Consider the following 20,647-nt stretch of genomic DNA (forward strand, 5'->3'; position numbering starts at 1 on the left):
TTTCTTTGAAATCAGTGTTCTGAAAATTTGCAACAATAAATGTTATCATTCATCTATTATCATTAAATGTTCTGGGCATTTAATGGACCCTCTTAATCTTGAAGTTCACATCCTTCACATCTGGAAAAAGTATAGTTTAATGTTTATTGCTTTAATGACTCCCTCCTATTTTCTCCAGTCATTCAGATGGTTGATCCCCTGGACTGGACTCCAAATTTTCTGATACCTTCTTTCTCATGTTTCAGATTTGTATTTTATGCTCTATTTTCTGGTAAACTTCTCCAACTTTTTCTTCCATCCATTTTTACTGTTGTTTTTAATTTCTGTCATCATATTTTGAATTTCCAAAGCTACTTCATGTCCACTAATTTCTCCTTTTTAAAAATAACATAGCACTGTGTTTTACAGATGTACTATTTTCTTTTACCTCTTGGAGAATATTATTGATAATTTTTTTGAAGTTTTCTTTCTTTCTTTCTCTGTGTAATCAATGCAAGCAACTTTGCTTCCTCTGAGTTACTTATTTGTCAATTGGGGTCTTCATTGTAGAATCACCTAGATTCTTTAGGTCTGTTCTCTTGGACTGATCAGATTCGCCACAAAGACGCTTACAACTTTCTACCTTGAGGCGTGGGTCTGATACCTGTTTTCTGAAGCACCACAGTCCAGGCCCTGTCTCTCATATATATATATATATTAAAGTTTTACAGATGACTCTGCTGTGGAGCCTAGTTTGAAGACCTCTTTGATGATGACCAAAGTTTCTTGCACCCTTAAATATTCCAAGCACTGAGACAATCCAGTACATTTTGGCAAAACCTCAAAAAGCCAAGATGTCAATAGCTATGGGGAAATGGAAACTTATATACCAACACCTATCACTGCCTTTCAGTTATACAGAAAGGTATAAAAAGAGGTAAATCACATCATGCACTTTTGGAGGCAAAAATGTAGTAGAGTATCAATCTGTAACCATGTGAAACAATTTGTGAGTGAGAGTAGTTCCTGCTCCATATGACTAATATCTAGACTCAGTGTTGGCATCATATCTAATTTCTGTGACATTATTTATGCTAACTGCACATCTCATTCACCAGTGAATTTCCACCACACCTTAGGAGGTACGAGCTCCTGCAGTAATAAACCTTGTTTAATGCCCCAGTACAACCTGAACTTGAAATAGGTAGCAAAAACTACGTATTTTAAGTACGAGGAATGATCGTAGGGTGAAAGAAAAGCTTGCAAAACTTGGGTAACAGCTGTTGAAACACAATTTCAAGGAGTGCAGCCTAGTAACTGAAAACCAGTAACCTAGAAGCTCAATCTTTCCATGACCATTAAGAGATTAAGGAAAAATAAAATGTAACGGATGAAGCAGAATTTACAAAGGCTACAAAAATCACCAGTGATACTGGCAATGCTTTGTGGAATGAGCTCTCTTTCTTTATTTCACCAACAAACTTGCCCATAACTAATGACACACAGTGTTGGTGAAAAGACAAAACAAGGATAATGGAAATCCAGTGATGCCATGGTTTTTTGAAAAGGCTCAGGCCAGCTCTTTAATCTTAATCCTGTCACTGAATTTGAAGTCTGGAAATCAAATTTAGCTCAGAGTAGCCTCTGATTTCCACTGAGGCTGGTAGGCCCTGAGCTTCCACTAGCTGGACTCTCTACAGATTCCCCAGGCTAAAGTGGGAAAAGGGGGTGTGGGGGGGAAGGAATTCGGAGATTGGGGTTGACACATATACACTATTGATATTATGTATAAAATGGACAACTAACGAGAACATACTGTATAGCACAGGGAACTCTACTTAATGCACTGTGGTGACCTAAATGGGAAGGAAATCCAAAAAAAAAGGGGATATATATATATATATATATATATGTATAGCTGACTTATTTTGCTGTACAATAGAAACACAACATGGTAAAGCAACTATACTCCAATAAAAATTAATTTAAAAAATAAATAAAAATAAAGTGAGAAACAGGAGTAAGGATGTACTGTACTGTTGATTGTGAACCCAATCAACCCTAAGAAGAGAACATTAAATGTATAAATGAGACAATTTGAGATGTTTTAATGTTCAAAAAAGAATTATGTATTAATTATAATACTAATGTTTAAAGTTAAATTTGAACATGAACAAGATTAAAAAACAAATCTCTTCATCTGTTAAAATTTCTTGCCCAATCTAACCACTAAAAAACTACCTATGTCAATGGATACAGATTTTTAAGAAAAGTGAATAGTCAAACAATTTAAAAGAAATCTAAACGAAACAAAAAATCACAACAACAAAAAAGGAGATATATGAAAAAATCAACAAATACTGTAAGTACCATATTGACTCTATTACTTATTTTAATAACAATGTTTTGTCAGATTTCCTACAAGTTCCTACATTTTAAAACTGTACAACATAGATGACCACCATAAAAACCCTCATTATTAATTTCATATTAAAAAGCACCTATAATTCATTAAGGAAAAAAACCAATCCAATAGAAAAATGAATATATAAGAACAGGTAACTTGTAATAGCGGAATTACAAGTGGTCAAGAGACATGAAAAGATGCTCAATGTCACTAGCAGTCAAGAAAATGTCAACATAAAAAATATTTCATTTTTACTCATCAGAATGGCAAAAATCTAAATGACTGGTTAGTCAATCCTAGGGAATGTAGAGAAAAACAGTCCTTCTGTAATTTACAACCTTGTGGGCAAAGGTTCCAGTTAACTTCATTAAAACTGACATCACATCTCTAATTAATAAAGAAAACCCATTAACTAGATATTCAAAAGAAATGAGTATAAAGGTTTTATACTAATATCTACTCTAGAATCATTTTTAATAGGAACATTTTGGAAACAACCTCAAGATCCATGAATAAAGAACAGTTGCAAATTACGGTTTATTCATACTATCGAATAATATGCAGTTATTAGAAAGACTGAACTACATAGTCATGTATTGATTTTAAAGGATATCTATGACATATTCTAAGAGGAAAAAAAACTTATACAATATATATATATTATTTTTATAAAGCAAAAAGAAATAAACACATGTAATACCATACGTGCAAATATATCTCTCCTAGCACAGGGAAAAGTACAGAAGAAAAAATATGCCACATTGCAAGAAAGGTGCTGATAATGAATGGGACGAAATGGAGACAAATAATTTTACTTCAAATACATTTATAAGTTTAGCCTTCAGATAAACTTTGGTATCTTCCAACTCCCTAACATATGCCAAGAAAGAATCTCCTGTTTTAAGCTTGAAATTTTTGGACAATTTCCCAAGATGGTTGCTAGGTCAAATCTTAGAAAAACTTAGTTCTTTTTATACACAGTAATCCAATTTCTGGTAAAAGAAATGAAAAAAAAGCAGTAGGAAAAACCATTTTTATCTGTTTGTACAAACAAGTGAAATATATGCACCATGAATTCACCATAACACTGTTTTGGATCATAATAATACTTTATCTTGAAACCAATTGGTACTGCAATATGGAGCTCCAAGCTAGAGCTACTGGAGATTCCCCTCTTCTGAAAACAGTGTTATGACAGGATTCCAGTGGATTTTACTCATTACTGGCAAACATTTCTCCATGAAGAAAAAAAACAGGATAAGGTCTAAATAATAATACCACAGTGAAAATATTTAATGTCAAAGCATGGCTTCCAATGTCAAAGCATAGCAATGACTATGGTTCACTTCAATATTACTTCTCTTTACACAATTTTTTTAAGTTATAGTAGAGAGATTAGATTTTTGCTCAAAACATGCACATGAAGAATGCTAACCCTTGACTTAAAAAGATCTTTTCCTACCTTCACATTATCTGGATGCAGCCCCCCAGGGTGCTTGTCCATGTACTGACATAAATCAGTATGCTAGAAGAAAAAGGGGAATGTATTAACATCCCTCTGGCTATAACACAGTGAATCAATATTTTTTTACTTCAAAGTCATCATTACATTCTGAACAAAGCAAATATAAGACAAGTGGGTGGATTTTTTAGTGTATGCAGTTGCATGCTCCTCCGCCCCCTGTTTTAACCACAATCAAATCATTATCTTTACCTCTAGGCTCTGTCTTACATTAAACATATCTGTGTTTTAGAAGGAATTCACATCCACAATTTTTTACTTTGTTAAATGCCTAATTTTCTCCTCATTGAACATACATCTCTTAACTGAAAAAAAAAAAAACCCTACCTAAAAATATATGTCTTAACTTAAAAAAACTAAAGCACATACACACACACAATTAACCAATCCAATTACAATTTCAATTATCTTGTATTTTCCAAGTGGAAATGCAGGTTATGATTATTTATGTTATATGAGATGAAAATACTACAAACAGGTCATTACAGTAAAATTAATCATTGGATTTGAGTTTTTCATAACTATATTTATTAAAAAATAATTTTCAGATTCTCAGAACTCTTGAATATATTTGAGAAAATATTTACTTTATAAAACTTTATAAAGATTTACTTTATAAATCAATACAAATACTTTCAGAATTATAAATTAAGACAAATACATCCAGATATAACTTAAAAGGAATATCCCTAGATAGCAACTTATGCTGTTATTCCTTCAAATATCCCAAGCTCAATTTGCACACAATTATATATTTTCTTTTTAATGCTTTCTCTGTTTATATTATGAGTTACATAAAACTTGGAAAAAAACATGTAGAGTTGCTATATAAATTTTTCTAATCTTACTGGAGGATACTGTAAGATTTGTGACATTAAAACACTTAATCATTCTGTAAAAGCCAGTGATCATGATTATTCGTGCCCCATTATCAGGCTTCAATTATTCAGGAATCATAAGTTTTTGATACTTTCAAGAACCTGTACCATGGCTATAGCCACGATGACAACAGTTCAGATTCCTTTATGAGTTTTTATTGCATGCCAGGTGGTAACTCCCAAGGATACAGAGCAGAATTTAGCATTCATTCATTATTCATCACGTATTTCTTGAGCACTTATTATCTTCCAGGCACTACACTAATCACTAAGGGCATAGAATTCAATGAAATAGATGCTGGTGGAAAAAACCAGGCATGTCAGTAATTACAGTGGAGTATGTTGTATATTAAGAACAGTACTGGGTAATGTTTGAGGACATAGCAGGGGGGAACTTATTGTGGTCTAAAGATTTCAGAAAGGCCTCCAGAAAGCATTACTTCTAAGTAAGACCTGAACAGAGAATGAAAAGGGTCAGCCAATGGAAGAACAAAGGGAAAGAAGATGGGACAGAAGAAATGCTCTTAGGTATATTTTGAGACAATATTGCCTTTATCTTGCACCACACCCAAGGTGTTTAACTTCCAAATGAAAGTCAAGTTCCATGAGGACAGAAACTACATTTGATTTGGAAATTATTGTCTCTCTGGTCCAGTCAGTGACAGAGAAGAAGAACTAAATAAATACAGGTGGAAACAGTTTTACATATAGTATAGCTCATTAAAAATGAGCCTAAAATATAATTATAATGGGTTCCATGGAGTTTTTCCTATGTAAAAGTTTTATTTCATGCATTTAATTAATTGAGGACTGATTTCTGGATCCCAAACTGCCACTTTATAACTCCATATAATTAACCTCTCTGTCCTTTCAACTAAGGCTAACACCTTCCCTAGAGATTTCTGAAGAACATATAAAATAGTACATGAAGCACTGACATATATACACTACCAAATATAAAATGGATGGCTAGTGGGAAGCTCCTGCATAGCACAGGGAGATCAGATCGATGCTTTGTGATGACCTAGAGGGCTGGGATAGGGAGGGTGGGAGGGAGGCTCAAGAGGGAGGGGATATGGGGATATATGTATACATATAGCTGATTCACTTTGTTTGTTGTACAGCAGAAACTAACACAACATTGTAAAGCAATTATACTCCATAGATATTAAATAAATAAAAATAAATAAAATAGTACATGAGAAAGCAGTTTTTAATCAATAGCATGATACACAAAAATAAGGTAGTATTTAAGATACTGCCCATTATACAATAAGACTCATGAGGGGAAGAACTGTAATTTGCTCATTGCTTCACACACAACAAATAAAGTGGTAAATAGAAAGTACACCCAATCATAACAATAATCATATAGCCACATGTTAAAATTCCTATTAAAAATATAAATTTTCAGTTTACAAAACAAAATCAAACTCACACAAGCTAAATATACACAACAAAAAATAACAGAAAACCTGAAAATAAAGAAATAATATATCATATTATATATTACACATTTACATTATTTACGTTTTAGGATATTTATACTGGTAAATATCAATAAAAAAGCAAAAAATCAGCATATCAATATAAATATTAGACAGAATTCAAAGAGCAAGAATCTGGAGAATCTCAAATGGAGGAAGAGACAAGAGGTAGTACAAGGTCTTATTTTTATACCCTAGCAAACTTCTGTTCTACCTGCATTAAAAACTGTTTCTTTTTCCTCTCTCTTTTGTAATACACAGTACTATGCCTGGAACTGCATTAGATGTGCCTAAATTACAAATTTCATCACATCTCTTCTTTCTTTTTAACTTCTCTCCTTAGTTCAATTCATTGGCTTATGTGACCTTTATGATTTGCACTGGTCCCGAAATACAGAACTAAACTTAACAATAATGCTGGGAGGTACTTCTCTGTCATTCCATTTTTTAAAGTCATCCTACACATACAAGTTCTGAACAGAAGGCCCCTATGGCACATGACCAACAGATCACTATCCACCGATGAGACACAGATAATCTCAGGTCCATCTGACTTGATCTCTATTTCTTGTTCTAACACTAAAAGGAGTATCTTTAGACTAGGTGCCTGGTGACTATAGATCAAACCCAGTAACTCTTCCCCCTCCAATCTCTATCTTGGCTCTTGGCTAACATCGCTTCTTGCCCTCACTACATAATGCCTCACTTCATCTTCCTACACCCTCTTATTCACTCTATCACTGTTGCTGTTCTTCAGGGGAAGGCCTTCAGAAGCACTTGTGTCTGACAGGTTTATACCTGAATCCCTAAGAATACTTCATCAGTCTTCCGTGGAGTGCGTGGTTTTAAACGAAGCTATCAAGTGTGGCTAGATTTGCAGACCAAGAAGAGGAGTGACAATAAAAAGGAGCTGTTAAGGTTCAGTCCCCACACTTGCATACATTTCTTTCAAAATCAAGTTCCTCCTTCCTCACTATTGATTACCCATCAAGTAGTATTTATTTGAGAATTTACATAGGTGCAGGAGTGTTTCAAGGGGAAGGAATCTGAAGAACGTATCTGAAACCATAACACCCTAAACATAAACATTCTCTGTAAAGGAGCCACATTTACAGTTTAGGTTTCTCCATGTTGATTTCATTATTCTGTGGCTGGATCAATTTAGAAGGCAGGAGACAGATCTCTCTTCGTAAAAAGGCAGGATACAGAAAGACCACAAAATATTGAAAAGACTTCTTACTCATAAGCACTTTCACACAGTAGAATCTGTTAATTTCAATCATATGTAGACCTGAGAACTGCATGACTAACAGTACACAGCCATGAGTCTTAAAGAGAAAGACATAAAAGGAAATTACAAAGATAAATTATAGATATGATGACAATTTCAAAACAGGCCTGAGTGGAGAACAGCCCTTCAAGAGTACCAGGAAAGAAAGTCCAGCCAAAGAAAAAGATGAGAAACTAGCTGGACCACGACATTCACCTTTTCATATTTTCCACTCTCCATTCCTCACTCTTTTTGAAACTGACTTTGGGTGAGGGAAAAGAAGCAATATACTGCCACTGAAAGCCACTGGTAAAAAGGCTCTCTGAAGACCACAGAGTCAGAAAAGCTCTTGGACATGAAAGTTTACCCAAATTCCTGGGCAGAAACAAGTATAAGTCAATTATTAAGTAGGCTTCATCATTTAGTATGTGCTTATGTTTCTTTTTAATCAATGTATCATCCATGAAGTGAGGTTTTCCAATTTTTGGCCCTTCAAATGATCAGACCTCTTACTCAAGAGATATCAAGTTCCTCAGAGAAATTATGCTTTTGTATTAGCACTGGTCTTCAGACTGGACTTTTCTCATTAAGCAGGAATCTAAATAGAGCCCCTTCCCTAAAACATGCATTTTTTCCAGTCTCTTATGTTAAGCATGGTGTCTACGATATTTGTCAGCTAATTTTGATGTTTTTCAGAAGCACTGACAAAATATGACATTGAAAATAGCACAGCCCTATTTTCCAGCATCTAGGCTAAAAATAAGGATGTCTTTCCATGGGGATAACCATCAGAAATCCTCATTTTGAAGTTATGTTACACACAGCCTCCACATTCTTTACTTCTTTTCATTTCGTTTTCCATTTTGACAGCAAGAGAAGAGTCAGTATATTCAGGCTTAGTGTAATTTTTAAAACATTAAAAACAAAACTGCTTCGCAAGAATAAGAATATGGAAAGATTCCAGAAGATAATAAAACTAATTCTGAATTTCTTTCTTCTTAAGGAATAGTCTTATTTTATGAATAAATACCAAGCCTCAGCTATACTTTTATTTTGAAATTAATGAAAAGACTTATAAAACTGAAAACACATGATTTAAAAAAAAAAAGATGGGATATGTTAAGAACTAGTTGATAACATGTACAACTTGAAAGCATAAAAATATAGAGCCCTCCTTTTCCGAACTGACTTTGATTGTTTAAGGAGCTCCCTGGTCCTCATCTCAGTTTGATTACACTCCAATCTCTTCCTTATAATGAGTAAGTGACCCATTATAAAAAACCTTTAAATAGTACTCTGACTGGTAAGAGAGCAAATCAAGAAATCTGCAAATATCTAAAGGACAAGAGCAATTATTTCCACTCTTCAGTGGTACCACACGGGGTCCCAAAATTAACGGCAACGATGGCAACTTTCGTGTCTCCAAGGCAGCAAGTGTGGCAGATGCTTACCTGTGATGCTTAATCTACTACTGGCTAATGTCACCTTTATTACCATTGTCCCATGTCTGGGACACACCACATGCACTCTAACTAAAACCACACTTTAAGAATAGTTGCGCATTTTGGTAGAACTCACTATGGTTTTAGTTTTTAATCTGTTTCACCTGTAGCTCATTAAAGTTGTGTGATTCACTGGGGAATAGCTGCTGCTCGAGGCAACTGAAGAAAACTTATAGAAGTTGAGCCCTCCTTTCTTCTACAGCAGTCAATGCCATTTCCTCTGGCTACAATCTCTGTTTTAATCAGCCTGCATTGCTGTAAGAATTAATACATCAAATTACTGAGCAGCTAGTTTCAAACTGCTCTTATACGAAGTCCACAGGCTTAAACCGACTTTGCATTTTTTTCCGTTAAGCTTTATAGTACTCATTTATTTATTCCCAAATCATAATTAATAAAATTTTAATGTTGTGAGTTCCAATACATAAGCACTGTTCATTAGTGAGAAAAAATGAAAAGAAACATTAATCAAATTCCCCTTTAAAACAAAACCATAGCCGTTCAAGATGCTTTATAGAGAAGGTTTGTACCCGCTATATACCACAGGGACCCACTTTTAAAACAGTGGTTAAAAAATAATTTACTTTAAATTACTTTAAAGTTTGTAAGTATTCTATTAAGTACTTACAAGGACAAAAGTACTCTCTCTTCCCTCAGAAATAAAAATTCTAATTATGATTACTGTGCCTTAAGTTGCATCATAGGACGTGGTATGACAATAGAGAAAATACGGTCTTCCAATCTGTTCCATATATCCAAAATTATGTTCTTAAATGGAACATTCTCAAATATTCCACTGTTCTTGTAAAGACTTATTTTATATATTCCAAAGCCTGCTTCTAGGTTATTTTATTTTCACCTGTTTTTACGCCACTTAGGAAATGTTTGAAATTCTGCCAGTAAACCACACACATATTTCCTGGGGAGGGCAAGGGTAGTTAACATACACAACAGTTAGTACTACATAAAAATCCTCTCATAGTAATCACACTGCCTTGGCTTATTCCTAATTAAATTAGTCATTTCTTTTTTTATCATATAATGTATTTTTCTCCTTTTGGGACGTAACAAACCTAAATGCGACTTAGTGATCCCATCATTCTAACTAATTGGTTTCAGCTGTCATTTCTGAATCTAAAATGCATGGGCAGCCTGGGGATGGTGACTGGAACAGGAAGCATTTCCAACCACATTCCCATTGTGTAAAACCAGCAACCTGAAAGATCTTTTCCATTAAAACAAAAAACTTACTATTTGGCTTCTGGCAATGACACTACGGGTAGAGAGATTGTATAGGTCTCTCCAGGCGGTAAGACTGTCGTGAGTCATTTTTCTCACATAAAGAGAATGCAGACATTTATTTTCCAGTAGTTCAAGTGTCTGAAGTAGTTTCAATATTGTAGGGGGTAATTCATAAACCAAACACATATCTATATCCATATATCTATGTCCATATCACTTCATAATACTTATGGGGGGTATAAATGATAGTCCTTTTTTAAATTAAATAAATTGAAAGTATAGATTTGGGAAGTTTCAAAAATGGTGGAAATCTTCTAGAAGAAGAACACTGTGGTTCTACAGAACCAAATGCTATTACTGCATTAGAAGACTGTATAAACGTGCTCCCTTGAAACAGTGAAGGAAAGACTACTCAGCATGGTTTATATGCCCTCTGGCACAACATTCACAAGCCTAAAACATATAATAAATTTTAACAGAGTCAAATAGACACTTGAAAAAGATTTTCATGCTATTCTGAAGCCACGTTTAAAAGGAAAAATAAAAGGCCAATGGGTATAAAGAATGGAAAGCTCTGATCATCCAACATCCTCAAGAATTTGAAAAAGAAAAAGTTAACAAAGTGGGCCACAAAAAATTTTTTGGAGTCAAAGTATGAGATGGAAAAAAAAAAAAAGGAACTGGAATAGTTCTCAGGAATATATTAACTCTGAAAACCCTTCTGGAGCTGCCCTGCTGGAAATATGAGAGATCCTGAAATTATAAGGTAAAAGTAACATGAGTGAAAAGATTAGAAACAGAGGAAAAGAGGAGAGAGGGAGGAGAAACAGAGGGAGAGAAGACAGAGGAATCAAAGGTGGCTATCCTGGAATAACTTTTTCTGGCTACAAAGTAGAAAAGACGAGCCTTTTTAATAATCTGGGTTCTAAGGGTTAAGAATAACACCCACATAGGGACTGATCATACCAGATGTGTGTTTCAGAAAACTTTATGAAATATACTGTATAATGAGCTTCAGGTACATGGCTTTTTTTAAAAATTTTTATCGCAGTATAGTTGATTTACAATGTTACATGTTATTCTTCATTTTAAAAATAGTAATTCTGGAACACATAATCACAAGGAAAACATTAAACAATTATAACTTGTTAACGTTGTCACCCTGCCTTTTTTTTTGGCATACCAACTGATATTCAAAATATATTTTCAAACTCATAGTGGGTAAAGTATTGCAAATGTATAAAGATGGATAAACAGTATTCACTATTCAAGAGCTTACTGATGACCACGGGGGAAATAAGAACAATAACTCAATAATAGTCTCTCTCTTACCTTAAATGAAACATTTATAGCTTTGTTCCTATCATTTGACCAAGTAGTGACAACTTTAGGTGGTTTTTTTCCCCAAGGAAATACAGAAGGATGTATTAGAAGGAATGTTATTAAGATTTTACAATGCAAAATACCTTAGAGTTATTAAACATGGTTATGAATATCTGATTATTTATGGAACAAGAGCTGTGTGCTACAGACTCCAAAATGGGACAAATCAAAATCTCTTGAGCGGGCGAAATAGTTTGAAAGTTAAGTTTATACTACAAATGTAAAGCTCATTTATAGCTTCAATTAAATCCCTGGCTGGTGGGAATACAAATAATTTAGAATGATAAAGCTTTCGGGGAAAGTCCTGACAAACAGTGAAGTATACGAAATGTATGTTTGTTATATATGATGAAAGAGACAACTTATATTGCTATTCCTGTGGCACACCTGAAGCATAAGTACATTATAAGGTAATGTACTTACATTTAGGTAAGATCTATTTTTTTCATTAAGTTAAATTATTTCAATATAGTACATAAAGGGGCAAAGATAGTTTAGGTTTCCTCAAACTCTGTGAGTAAAAGGATCACACCAACATTATTTTTTTTAATGCAAGTTTTTACCTACAGGGTCTAATGCTCTGAAGCATGAGCAATTGAAGAGTAGTGAAACATATTGTTAAGGATCCACAAAAAATTGTAAAAGTTTTGTTTGAAGTAGCTCTTTTAATAGCCAAGAATAAAAAGACCTCAGATCACAGAGGGGGGTTAAAAAAAAAAAAAACCATGAATTCTTGTATTCTGAGTACCGCCAAAAGTTAAAATGAAGTAGATTCCAAAGTATCTTTTTTTTTAGCATCTATAGTCAAAAGTCAAATTGCTGGCTTACCTGACCTAAAAAAAATTTACCAAAGAGTAAATCATCACTCTTTTTCTTTTCTTTCACTACTTGCTTTTGCTCAATCCATGTACAAAGGAAATGTGCTTAATTCCTTGCCATGCATGAGTATGAAATTAAAGATACCCTGGAAAAAGAACTGCTTTATTTTTCTTTCTCCATCATTAGACACTTGCAAACTTGCCAAGATAATAACCTTCCCAGGAGTTTGACATATTTGCCAGATATAGTTGATATTTTGAATATGAATTCTGAAACTTCAAGAAGTGAAGACCAACATTATTGCTCCTCATGATGTTTTAAACTTTTATACCAAAATCTAGTTATATATTCAGTGAATCAGAGCTAAAAATATCTTTTCATTTTCCTGACTGTACAATTTGCCATAAAAAGGTTACTGAAAAGTATTTCAAGAGAAAGAATAAAGTCTCACTGAGTTTGTCTGGGATGAATTCAGGAAGTGCTTTCCTGATGCTGTGGTTGAAAATACCATTTGAAAGTCAGTCTTAGCAAAATTTAATAGAAGTTATTGGAGCTTAAATTTTAAATCAGTCACTAAAAAATTGTTAGAAAATCATAGTGGAGAATTTTGGGCAAAACATTTCAATATTTACTTCAAAATAAATTAGTAGGCCTAGCACGTAATTATTATAATCAACATATAAAGTTGGTTGTAATAATTTGTATCAAGAAAAACATAGCAAACACCATTCTTGACATAGAAGGTGACCACATTTGTACTTGACCCTTGATGCTATGTATGATACAAAAGCTTGTCGTAAGCAAGCTGATTTAGTGCCTTTACTGATAAAAAATGTAGTTTTTAAATGTTAAAAAAAACAGAATCAAGTGTTTAATATTTTAAAATAATCATTATTTAAAGTTGTTTTATTAAGAATTTTAAATTTATCCAAAATTTAAAATGATATCAAAGAAAAGCACAGGATTTTTATACCAATGCAAAGGGTGCATGTATTTTAAAATGTGGGTAACCTTTGGTACATAACTACATTTATTGATTTGGAACAATGGTAGCATTAACTTCTGTAAGTTTTTAAAAAGGTTAAAAAACAGCATATGTACTACATAAGTATAGTGTACACATAAATATACATATATACATGCATACAACATGCATGTGAGTATGAATCATAAAAGGAGTCTTCAAAAGAAAAACACATGGTAGCATTGGCTTTCTCTAGAGTAGTTGGATACTAAGTAATCTGGGATATGTCCGTCAAGACAGGCCAACTTATGCTACTGTGATAACAAATAACTCTTGTTCACAATTTATTGGCCAAAGCAATCCACAAAGCCATGCCCTAGTTTAATAGGGAAGGGAGGTATAATCTTCCTGCAGGGATTGGGATCCAAATATCAGAAAACAGTAATACAGTCATCTACACTAAGCAAATTATACGCAATTTTTCTTTTACTCTACAATAGTGAGAATGATAAATACATATACATATATATTTGCATTGAATTTTATTTTTAATAGTTTTTTTTGATGTGGACCATTTTTAAGTTGTTATTGAATTTGTTACAATATTGCTTCTGTTTTATGGGGGTTTTTTTGGTTTTTTGGCCCTGAGGCATGTGGGACCTTAGCTCCCTGACCAGGGATCGAACCCGCACCCCTTGCATTGGAAGGTGAAGTCTTAACCACCGGACTGCCAGGGAAGTCCCTTGCATTGAACTTTAAAAGAAACTTTTGTCAAGGATTTAATAACTTCAAAAAGGATGCTACAGTTTTATGAACTCAATTATTTCTCATCCAAAGTTAACTTTTCTAGAAATTCTTGCTATATACCAGGTTATCTTTTTCCCCTCTGAACTCTGAAAATCTTTTGATTTTCTGGTATATGTCTGATATATTTGGATATGTAAATCAGAACCCCATATTTTAACAGTAACTTCCCTAAAAGATAACAAATCCCTATTAAATTAAAGAGTTAAATTTCATTTTAAAATTAATCTTGGGCTTCCCTGGTGGCGCAGTGGTTAAGAATCCACCTGCCAATGCAGGGGACACAGGTTAGGGCCCTGGTCCTGGAAGATCCCACATGCCTCAGAGCAACTAAGCCGGTGTGCCACAGCTACCGAGCCTGCGCTCTAGAGCCCGCGAGCCACAACTGCTGAAGCCCGCACACCTAGCCTGTGCTCCACACCAAGAGAAGGCACCGCAATGAGAAGCCTGCGCACTGCAACGAAGAGTAGCCCCCGCTCACCGCAACTAAAGAAAACTCGTGCACAGCAACGAAGACCCAATGCAGCCAAAAATAAATAAATAATTTAATTAATTAATTAACTTTAAAAAAATAAAATTAATCTTTATGACACTATGCCATAGGTTGGGTTCTCCAGGTGGAGTTTGGGGCTACAGTATGCATATTATGTAAAAGGAATGAAATGTTTATTAGGTGAAAGGAATGAAAAGAAAGCAGGATTGGACAAAGGACGTGAAAATGTGATGCAGGCCAATAAAGGCTCGGCCAACCTAGCCCCAGATTTGCCCTGTGTTGGGGCAGAAATGGCCAGGCCTTTATACCTCCGCCTCACATAGTCACCAGATACAGGATGCCTGTGGAAAGTCACGACCTCATTCAAGATGGGTCCCTGAAGCTGAGCCAGATCCCTATTTGCTGACGGAGATGCATTCTGGTGACCATATAGCTATGCTTGCTGTAGCTAGGCAGCAAGTTCTCCTTTAAAGAGGATATGGACCCCATATCTTTGTGTCTGTTATGCTCTGTAAGGGTGTTTTAATGAAAACCTTGAAAAATGACTCTACATTTATAGTACACACACACACACAATCATATCTGGTGCACCCACTTTATGGAAAAAAAATACCAATTTGGCAGAGATTTATAGAGTTCCTAGTGTAATTGTACTAAGAGACACACCAAATGAGAAATCAGCCCCTGCCCTCAGGAAACTAGCTGCCCATGCATCTTACACAGATGTCACAATGATAGAAAAATAATCAAGTTGTCCTGCTCACCCTTTGCAAGATACCACTCAGTTCACTGTATTTTTACGCAGGTAAAATCTGATTAAAAAAAAAACAAAAAAAACTTTAATCCTCTCTTTTCTTCTTCTAATAAATATTCCGTTACTAATCATCCCTCCCCACACCTCTTCTCCCCAGCATTGCTGACTTTGTCTTGTTGTTAGAATTAGATACCGTTCCTCAATACATATCCTAAAATCCTAGCTAAAATACTCAACATTTTGGCTTTCCCTGCTGCTTCTAACTTCCCTATCCAAGTAGAAAGGGCAGAGAAATTTAAAGAGGAGAAAAGGGAACCAATTCAATCTTCCAAATGTTCCTGATGATGGCTGAAATGAGATTCAAAGCTTTAAAACAAAGATTACATATTCAAGAAAAAAGGAAAAACCCAGAAGAAGGAAAATTCCTACTTAGCAAATAGCTGCCATGACAAACTTGTTTTTCAGCTTCTCAATTATGAAATAAAAATGAGGCATGAGCATCTGTTGGGGATTTATAACTGGACTCCTATCTGCCAGGGAAAAAGGAGTAAATTACTCAGTTGAAATTGGAGGTTAACTTAGAACTATAAAGTTCATATTTTCAAAAGGAAGTTTCTAATCATACACAGCAATCAAAACCCTAATGAACCTGCAAAATAAGCAACCTATACATTCTTAATAATTATGTTTTAAAATCAGAATGCGTCACCATTTTTTATTCCGTATACATACACGTACATTGTAAAAAGCTTCTTATTGGCTTTAAAATGCTCTCAAATGTATGAGTGCGTGTTTATACAGCCTATCAACATCCCACAATCATCATAACAAACTGTAAGAAAAAACAAACAAAATGACTAACTGACCAAATAACAATCATAAATATTTTCCATCAAGACAGGACATCCTAATAAAGGCATGGTCACACTTTAGACACTGCTTGTGTGATTAAAACTTTACTGATGGGATGATAATCTAATAACAGTTCATTCAAATATCTTCACTCCCACTAGCCTTGTCACATCTGATAAACTCTGATAATTGATAAATAGCAAAGATTTATATACTTCACGACCATTAAAGTGAAAAAATTATCTAGTTACACAGTGGTTTACACAATGACAAGCTCAAGCATTTGTTCATGTTTAAACTTATTAAGAATGGATGCAATTCCATGGTAAAGATGGCAAACTGGACATATGTACCCATCCTGTACTCTCTTGAATCCCCACTCACCAAAATTTTAGAAGCTCCAAAACAGATGGTAGCAAATTTAGCATACAAAATGCAAACAAACAACAAATGATTATTAAACTGGCAGCAGGGAAAGCCTAGAAGCAGGCTTATTTATATGACAGAACAACCAAAAGGCTCAGGGCTGACACCAGGAAGTGGAAATGACCAGAAGGTCTATATATAGAGGTCTAAAATATGAAAGCCTGATTGGAAGTCTTTTCAGTAGATATTTAATCCTTACATCCCTTATCCCCCTCTGCTTACATAGGTAACTGCCTCTACCAGACCCAGAGGGGGTAAAACAGAGAACTGGGAAACCCAACCAGTTAGGAACAGGGATACCATCCTGAAACAGGAGGATTAAGTGGATTTCCATCTCCCACTCTGCTTCCAGAAGATTGTCAACTAGGACTCTATCTTCTAGGCAGGAGTTTAGGAGAATTTTTACCAGGAATCTTACAGCACTGCAGGAAAGATGGATAGTGACCTATCAAGGGTTTCTCAACAAAATGGCTTCGTCAGTTCCTACAGTGAAATTCATGGTGAACCAGCTACCCAGCACACTTGGAGCACCCAATCAGGTTGTTACTGCACCACCTTTAAGTTATGGCCAGACAACTAAGAATCACCAGTTATCACTCCACAGTCTCTAATATTAAAGACAGAGACCAAAACAAACTAGAAGAAAAAAAACTCAGTAGAAACAGAGAAAATACTATTAAAAAAGTTTCAAAAAAAGATCATTAATATTTTCAGTGAGTTAAGAAAATATATTGCAATCTTGAAACAAGAAAAGGATATTATAAAATGGAATATTCTGGGAACAAAAAGGTCTCTTAGAAATTAATAATATTAAAAATTTTTAATTTCAATAGAATAGATGAAACACAAAGTTGAGAAAATGTCCCTTAATGATGAGCTAAAGGAAAAAATAATTAGAACATAAGAGAGAAAAGATAAGAAAATTAGAAGAGTAATCCAGGAGGTCCAACATTTACATAACAGAAGATCCAAAAAGAAAAGAAAAAGTGAAGGGAGGAACTCATAACAAAATAATTTAAGATACTTTCCTGGAACAGAAGGACATATGCACATTAAAAGAGCTTGACCTCATTAGTCACCAGTCACGAGGGAAATACAAAACAAAATGACAAGAAGAAACTATTATACACCCCCTATCACCAAAAAGGCATACAATAACAAGTATTGGAGAGGGTGTGGAAAAATCGGAAACCCCACACACTGCTGGCTACATTGTAAAACGGTGCATGCAATTTGCAACATAGTTTAAGACAATCAAAAATTTAAAGATAGTCATCAGATGACTCAGCACTCCCACTCCTACGTATATACTCAAAAGAATTGAAAACAGGGACTCAAAACAAATGACTACACACAAATGTTCATAGCAGCACTATTCACAGGAGCCAAAAGGTGAAAACAACTCAAATGTACATCAGCTGATGAATGGATAAACAAATGTGATATTATCTTGTTAACCAAGATTTCAGAAATCGAAATCTAATTGAAATAGAGAGGCTTTGTTTGGGGTGTGTCAGACTACATGTAGGAGACACAAATTCAAGAAACACTTGAATTGTGTTCTGTAGCACTACAAAATGGAGGAAGCTTATAAAGGCAGAAATTGCAAGGCCACAGTTAGCTACCTAAATTGTTTGTCAAGAATTATAATTGGAACAGGCAAGAAGTAAGGGTGCTTGTTAAGCAAGGACTGGTTGGGGTCTGAAGTGGTTGCATACTTACAAGGGGTGGGGACCTTGAGACTACATAAAGTTGCAGCTGAGGGATGTTGTTCTAAACACAGCTGGTGGTATCATAGGGTTTGATATCGTTCAGAGGAAATTCAAATGCTCAGTGGGGCAGAGATGTGTCTGAAACCAGAACCTCAATGACTGCCTGACACCCTTTTTGTATGCCTGATCTATGATTATGCCATTATAATTTCAATTTGTCATCAATCCATATACCATGGACAATTATTCAGCCACAAAAAAGAATGAAGTACTGATACAGGCTACAACATGAATGAACTTTAAAAGCTTACTAAGCGAAAGAAACCTGCACAAAAAGTCACATATTAATGATTCCATTTAGATAAAATGTCCAGGCAAATCTATAGAGATATAAAGTATATTAGTGATTGCTAGCAGTTAGAAGGGTAAAGAATTCAGGGTGACTGCTAATGGATATGGGACTTCTGTTTAGGGTGATGAAATTTTCTAAAATTAGGTAGCAGTGATGGTTCCCAAACTCTGAGAATATACTAAAAACCACCGAATTATACACTTTAAAAGAGTGAATTTTGTTATGTGAATTGTTGTATTAAAAAAAAAGAGAATGGAAAGACATGAGTTTCCAGATTGAAAAGGTGCACTGAATGAAAACAAAGCTACATCTTGGTCAACTCTTTGCTTCATCATGAAATTTCAAAACACTGGAAATAAAGAGAAGAATTTTAACAGAAACAGTGGAAACTAGACAACAATGGAGCAATTTCATTGAAATTCTAATGAAATTATTTCCAACCAAGAAACCTATATCTAGCCAAAATGTCAATCAAACGTAAGTGCAGAATAAAGATATTTTCAGCAATGCAATGTCTCAAATAAAAAAATGTCCCACACACTCTTTCCTAGAAAGCTATTAGAAATTGTGTTCACCCCAAAACAAAACAACATGAGATGGAGGAAAAAAGAGCTCCAGCCCAGTAGCGAGGGGAGGGGCACCGCAGGAAACCAGTGACAGGAGATGCACCAGGCAGAGGCTTGGGGAGGTCTTGAATTAATGGTAGAAATGAAAACTGGGCAATTATTAATTTCAGGGAAAACAAAAAAGCAATCACAGTATACTACATGCCTCAGCTATAAACAAGATTTATATTGACATAATAATGTAAATTTTGAATTTCTGATCTAATCAAAATTATAATATACCTATATTGAGAGGATGGAAGGTTGGGAGGGTGGCAGGATAGGATGTTCACTTGTTTCAAAGCGGAAAAATTTTTTAAAAGACCACTAAATTCCCATTTTTCACTGTAGGAATCAATGGATGATGCCAAAAGGTGAATAATCAAGAAGTGGCAATAAAAGAAAGTCTTATTAAATATTCAGAGGAAAATCCGAAAGAATCAGTTAAAAGAGTTGAAAGTAAAAACTATTTTTCCTAACAAACCACAGAATTAACTGACTCTTTATATGCGTGTGATGTACAACTTGCATAAAAACAACAATCACAGCAACAAAATGAATGATTTAACCCTGGTGTGGGTTTAACTGCCCTTTACCAATGCATAAAGTGCATATTAAACTAAAATATTATGTGATGTTAACTGAATGAACTTGAAATAAATAAATGTAAGAAATAATAATAATCATATGAAAGAAGACCATTCATTATAATGGTCATTATAATGATATGCCTTTATCAAATTACTGATTTTGAAAATTGGTGAGAAGTTACAGACACTCCATTTCATATGATATATAATAATGTATACTTCGCTTAGAGATAAATCTGCTAATGATTTTTTCTCCAATTACTTCATGGTCTATTCAAACATAATGTGAAGGTAATTGGAATTATTGATCACCTTCATCCTGAACTTGGGCACTTTCATCAGACGGCAACTTTAGTACTTTAGCTGGAACGTTTGTCCAATTTCTCCAAGCTGATCATTACTGTCAGTCTTATTAATGCATCGTTCTCCTGCTTCCACCTGCCCCCTGAAGTATGCACAGTTTTTTTAAGATTATTATTTCCTTAACTAAGGAAACTTGGAAATGATTTTTGTGAGGAAAAACAAACGATTAATACGCGAAATATGTTTTTTCCTTTCTAAAGGAATTCTCTTTTTTTACTACTGTCATCTTCCCTATGACTTCCT

At 34.5% G+C, this 20,647-nt stretch overlaps 1 protein-coding gene across 4 annotated transcripts in view; it reads right to left on the minus strand.

Moving 5' to 3' along the window:
• The window catches only part of CDK14 (cyclin dependent kinase 14), a 609,384-nt gene that overhangs the window by 295,394 nt on the left and 293,343 nt on the right, over positions 1 to 20,647 (minus strand). For 3 of the 4 annotated variants that reach the window (XM_029234439.1, XM_029234435.1, XM_029234437.1), the window contains one exon: positions 3,849 to 3,911. The exons of the other annotated variant lie outside the window; for it this stretch is intronic. In XM_029234439.1, coding sequence (XP_029090272.1) covers positions 3,849 to 3,911 — 63 coding nt within the window. The remainder of the gene's footprint in view (positions 1 to 3,848; positions 3,912 to 20,647) is intronic. 4 annotated transcript variants of the gene reach the window in all.

Source organism: Monodon monoceros, unplaced genomic scaffold, assembly GCF_005190385.1.
Source record: "Monodon monoceros isolate NGI ecotype Baffin Bay Population unplaced genomic scaffold, NGI_Narwhal_1 Super_Scaffold_2, whole genome shotgun sequence".
NCBI classification, from domain to species: domain Eukaryota; kingdom Metazoa; phylum Chordata; class Mammalia; order Artiodactyla; family Monodontidae; genus Monodon; species Monodon monoceros.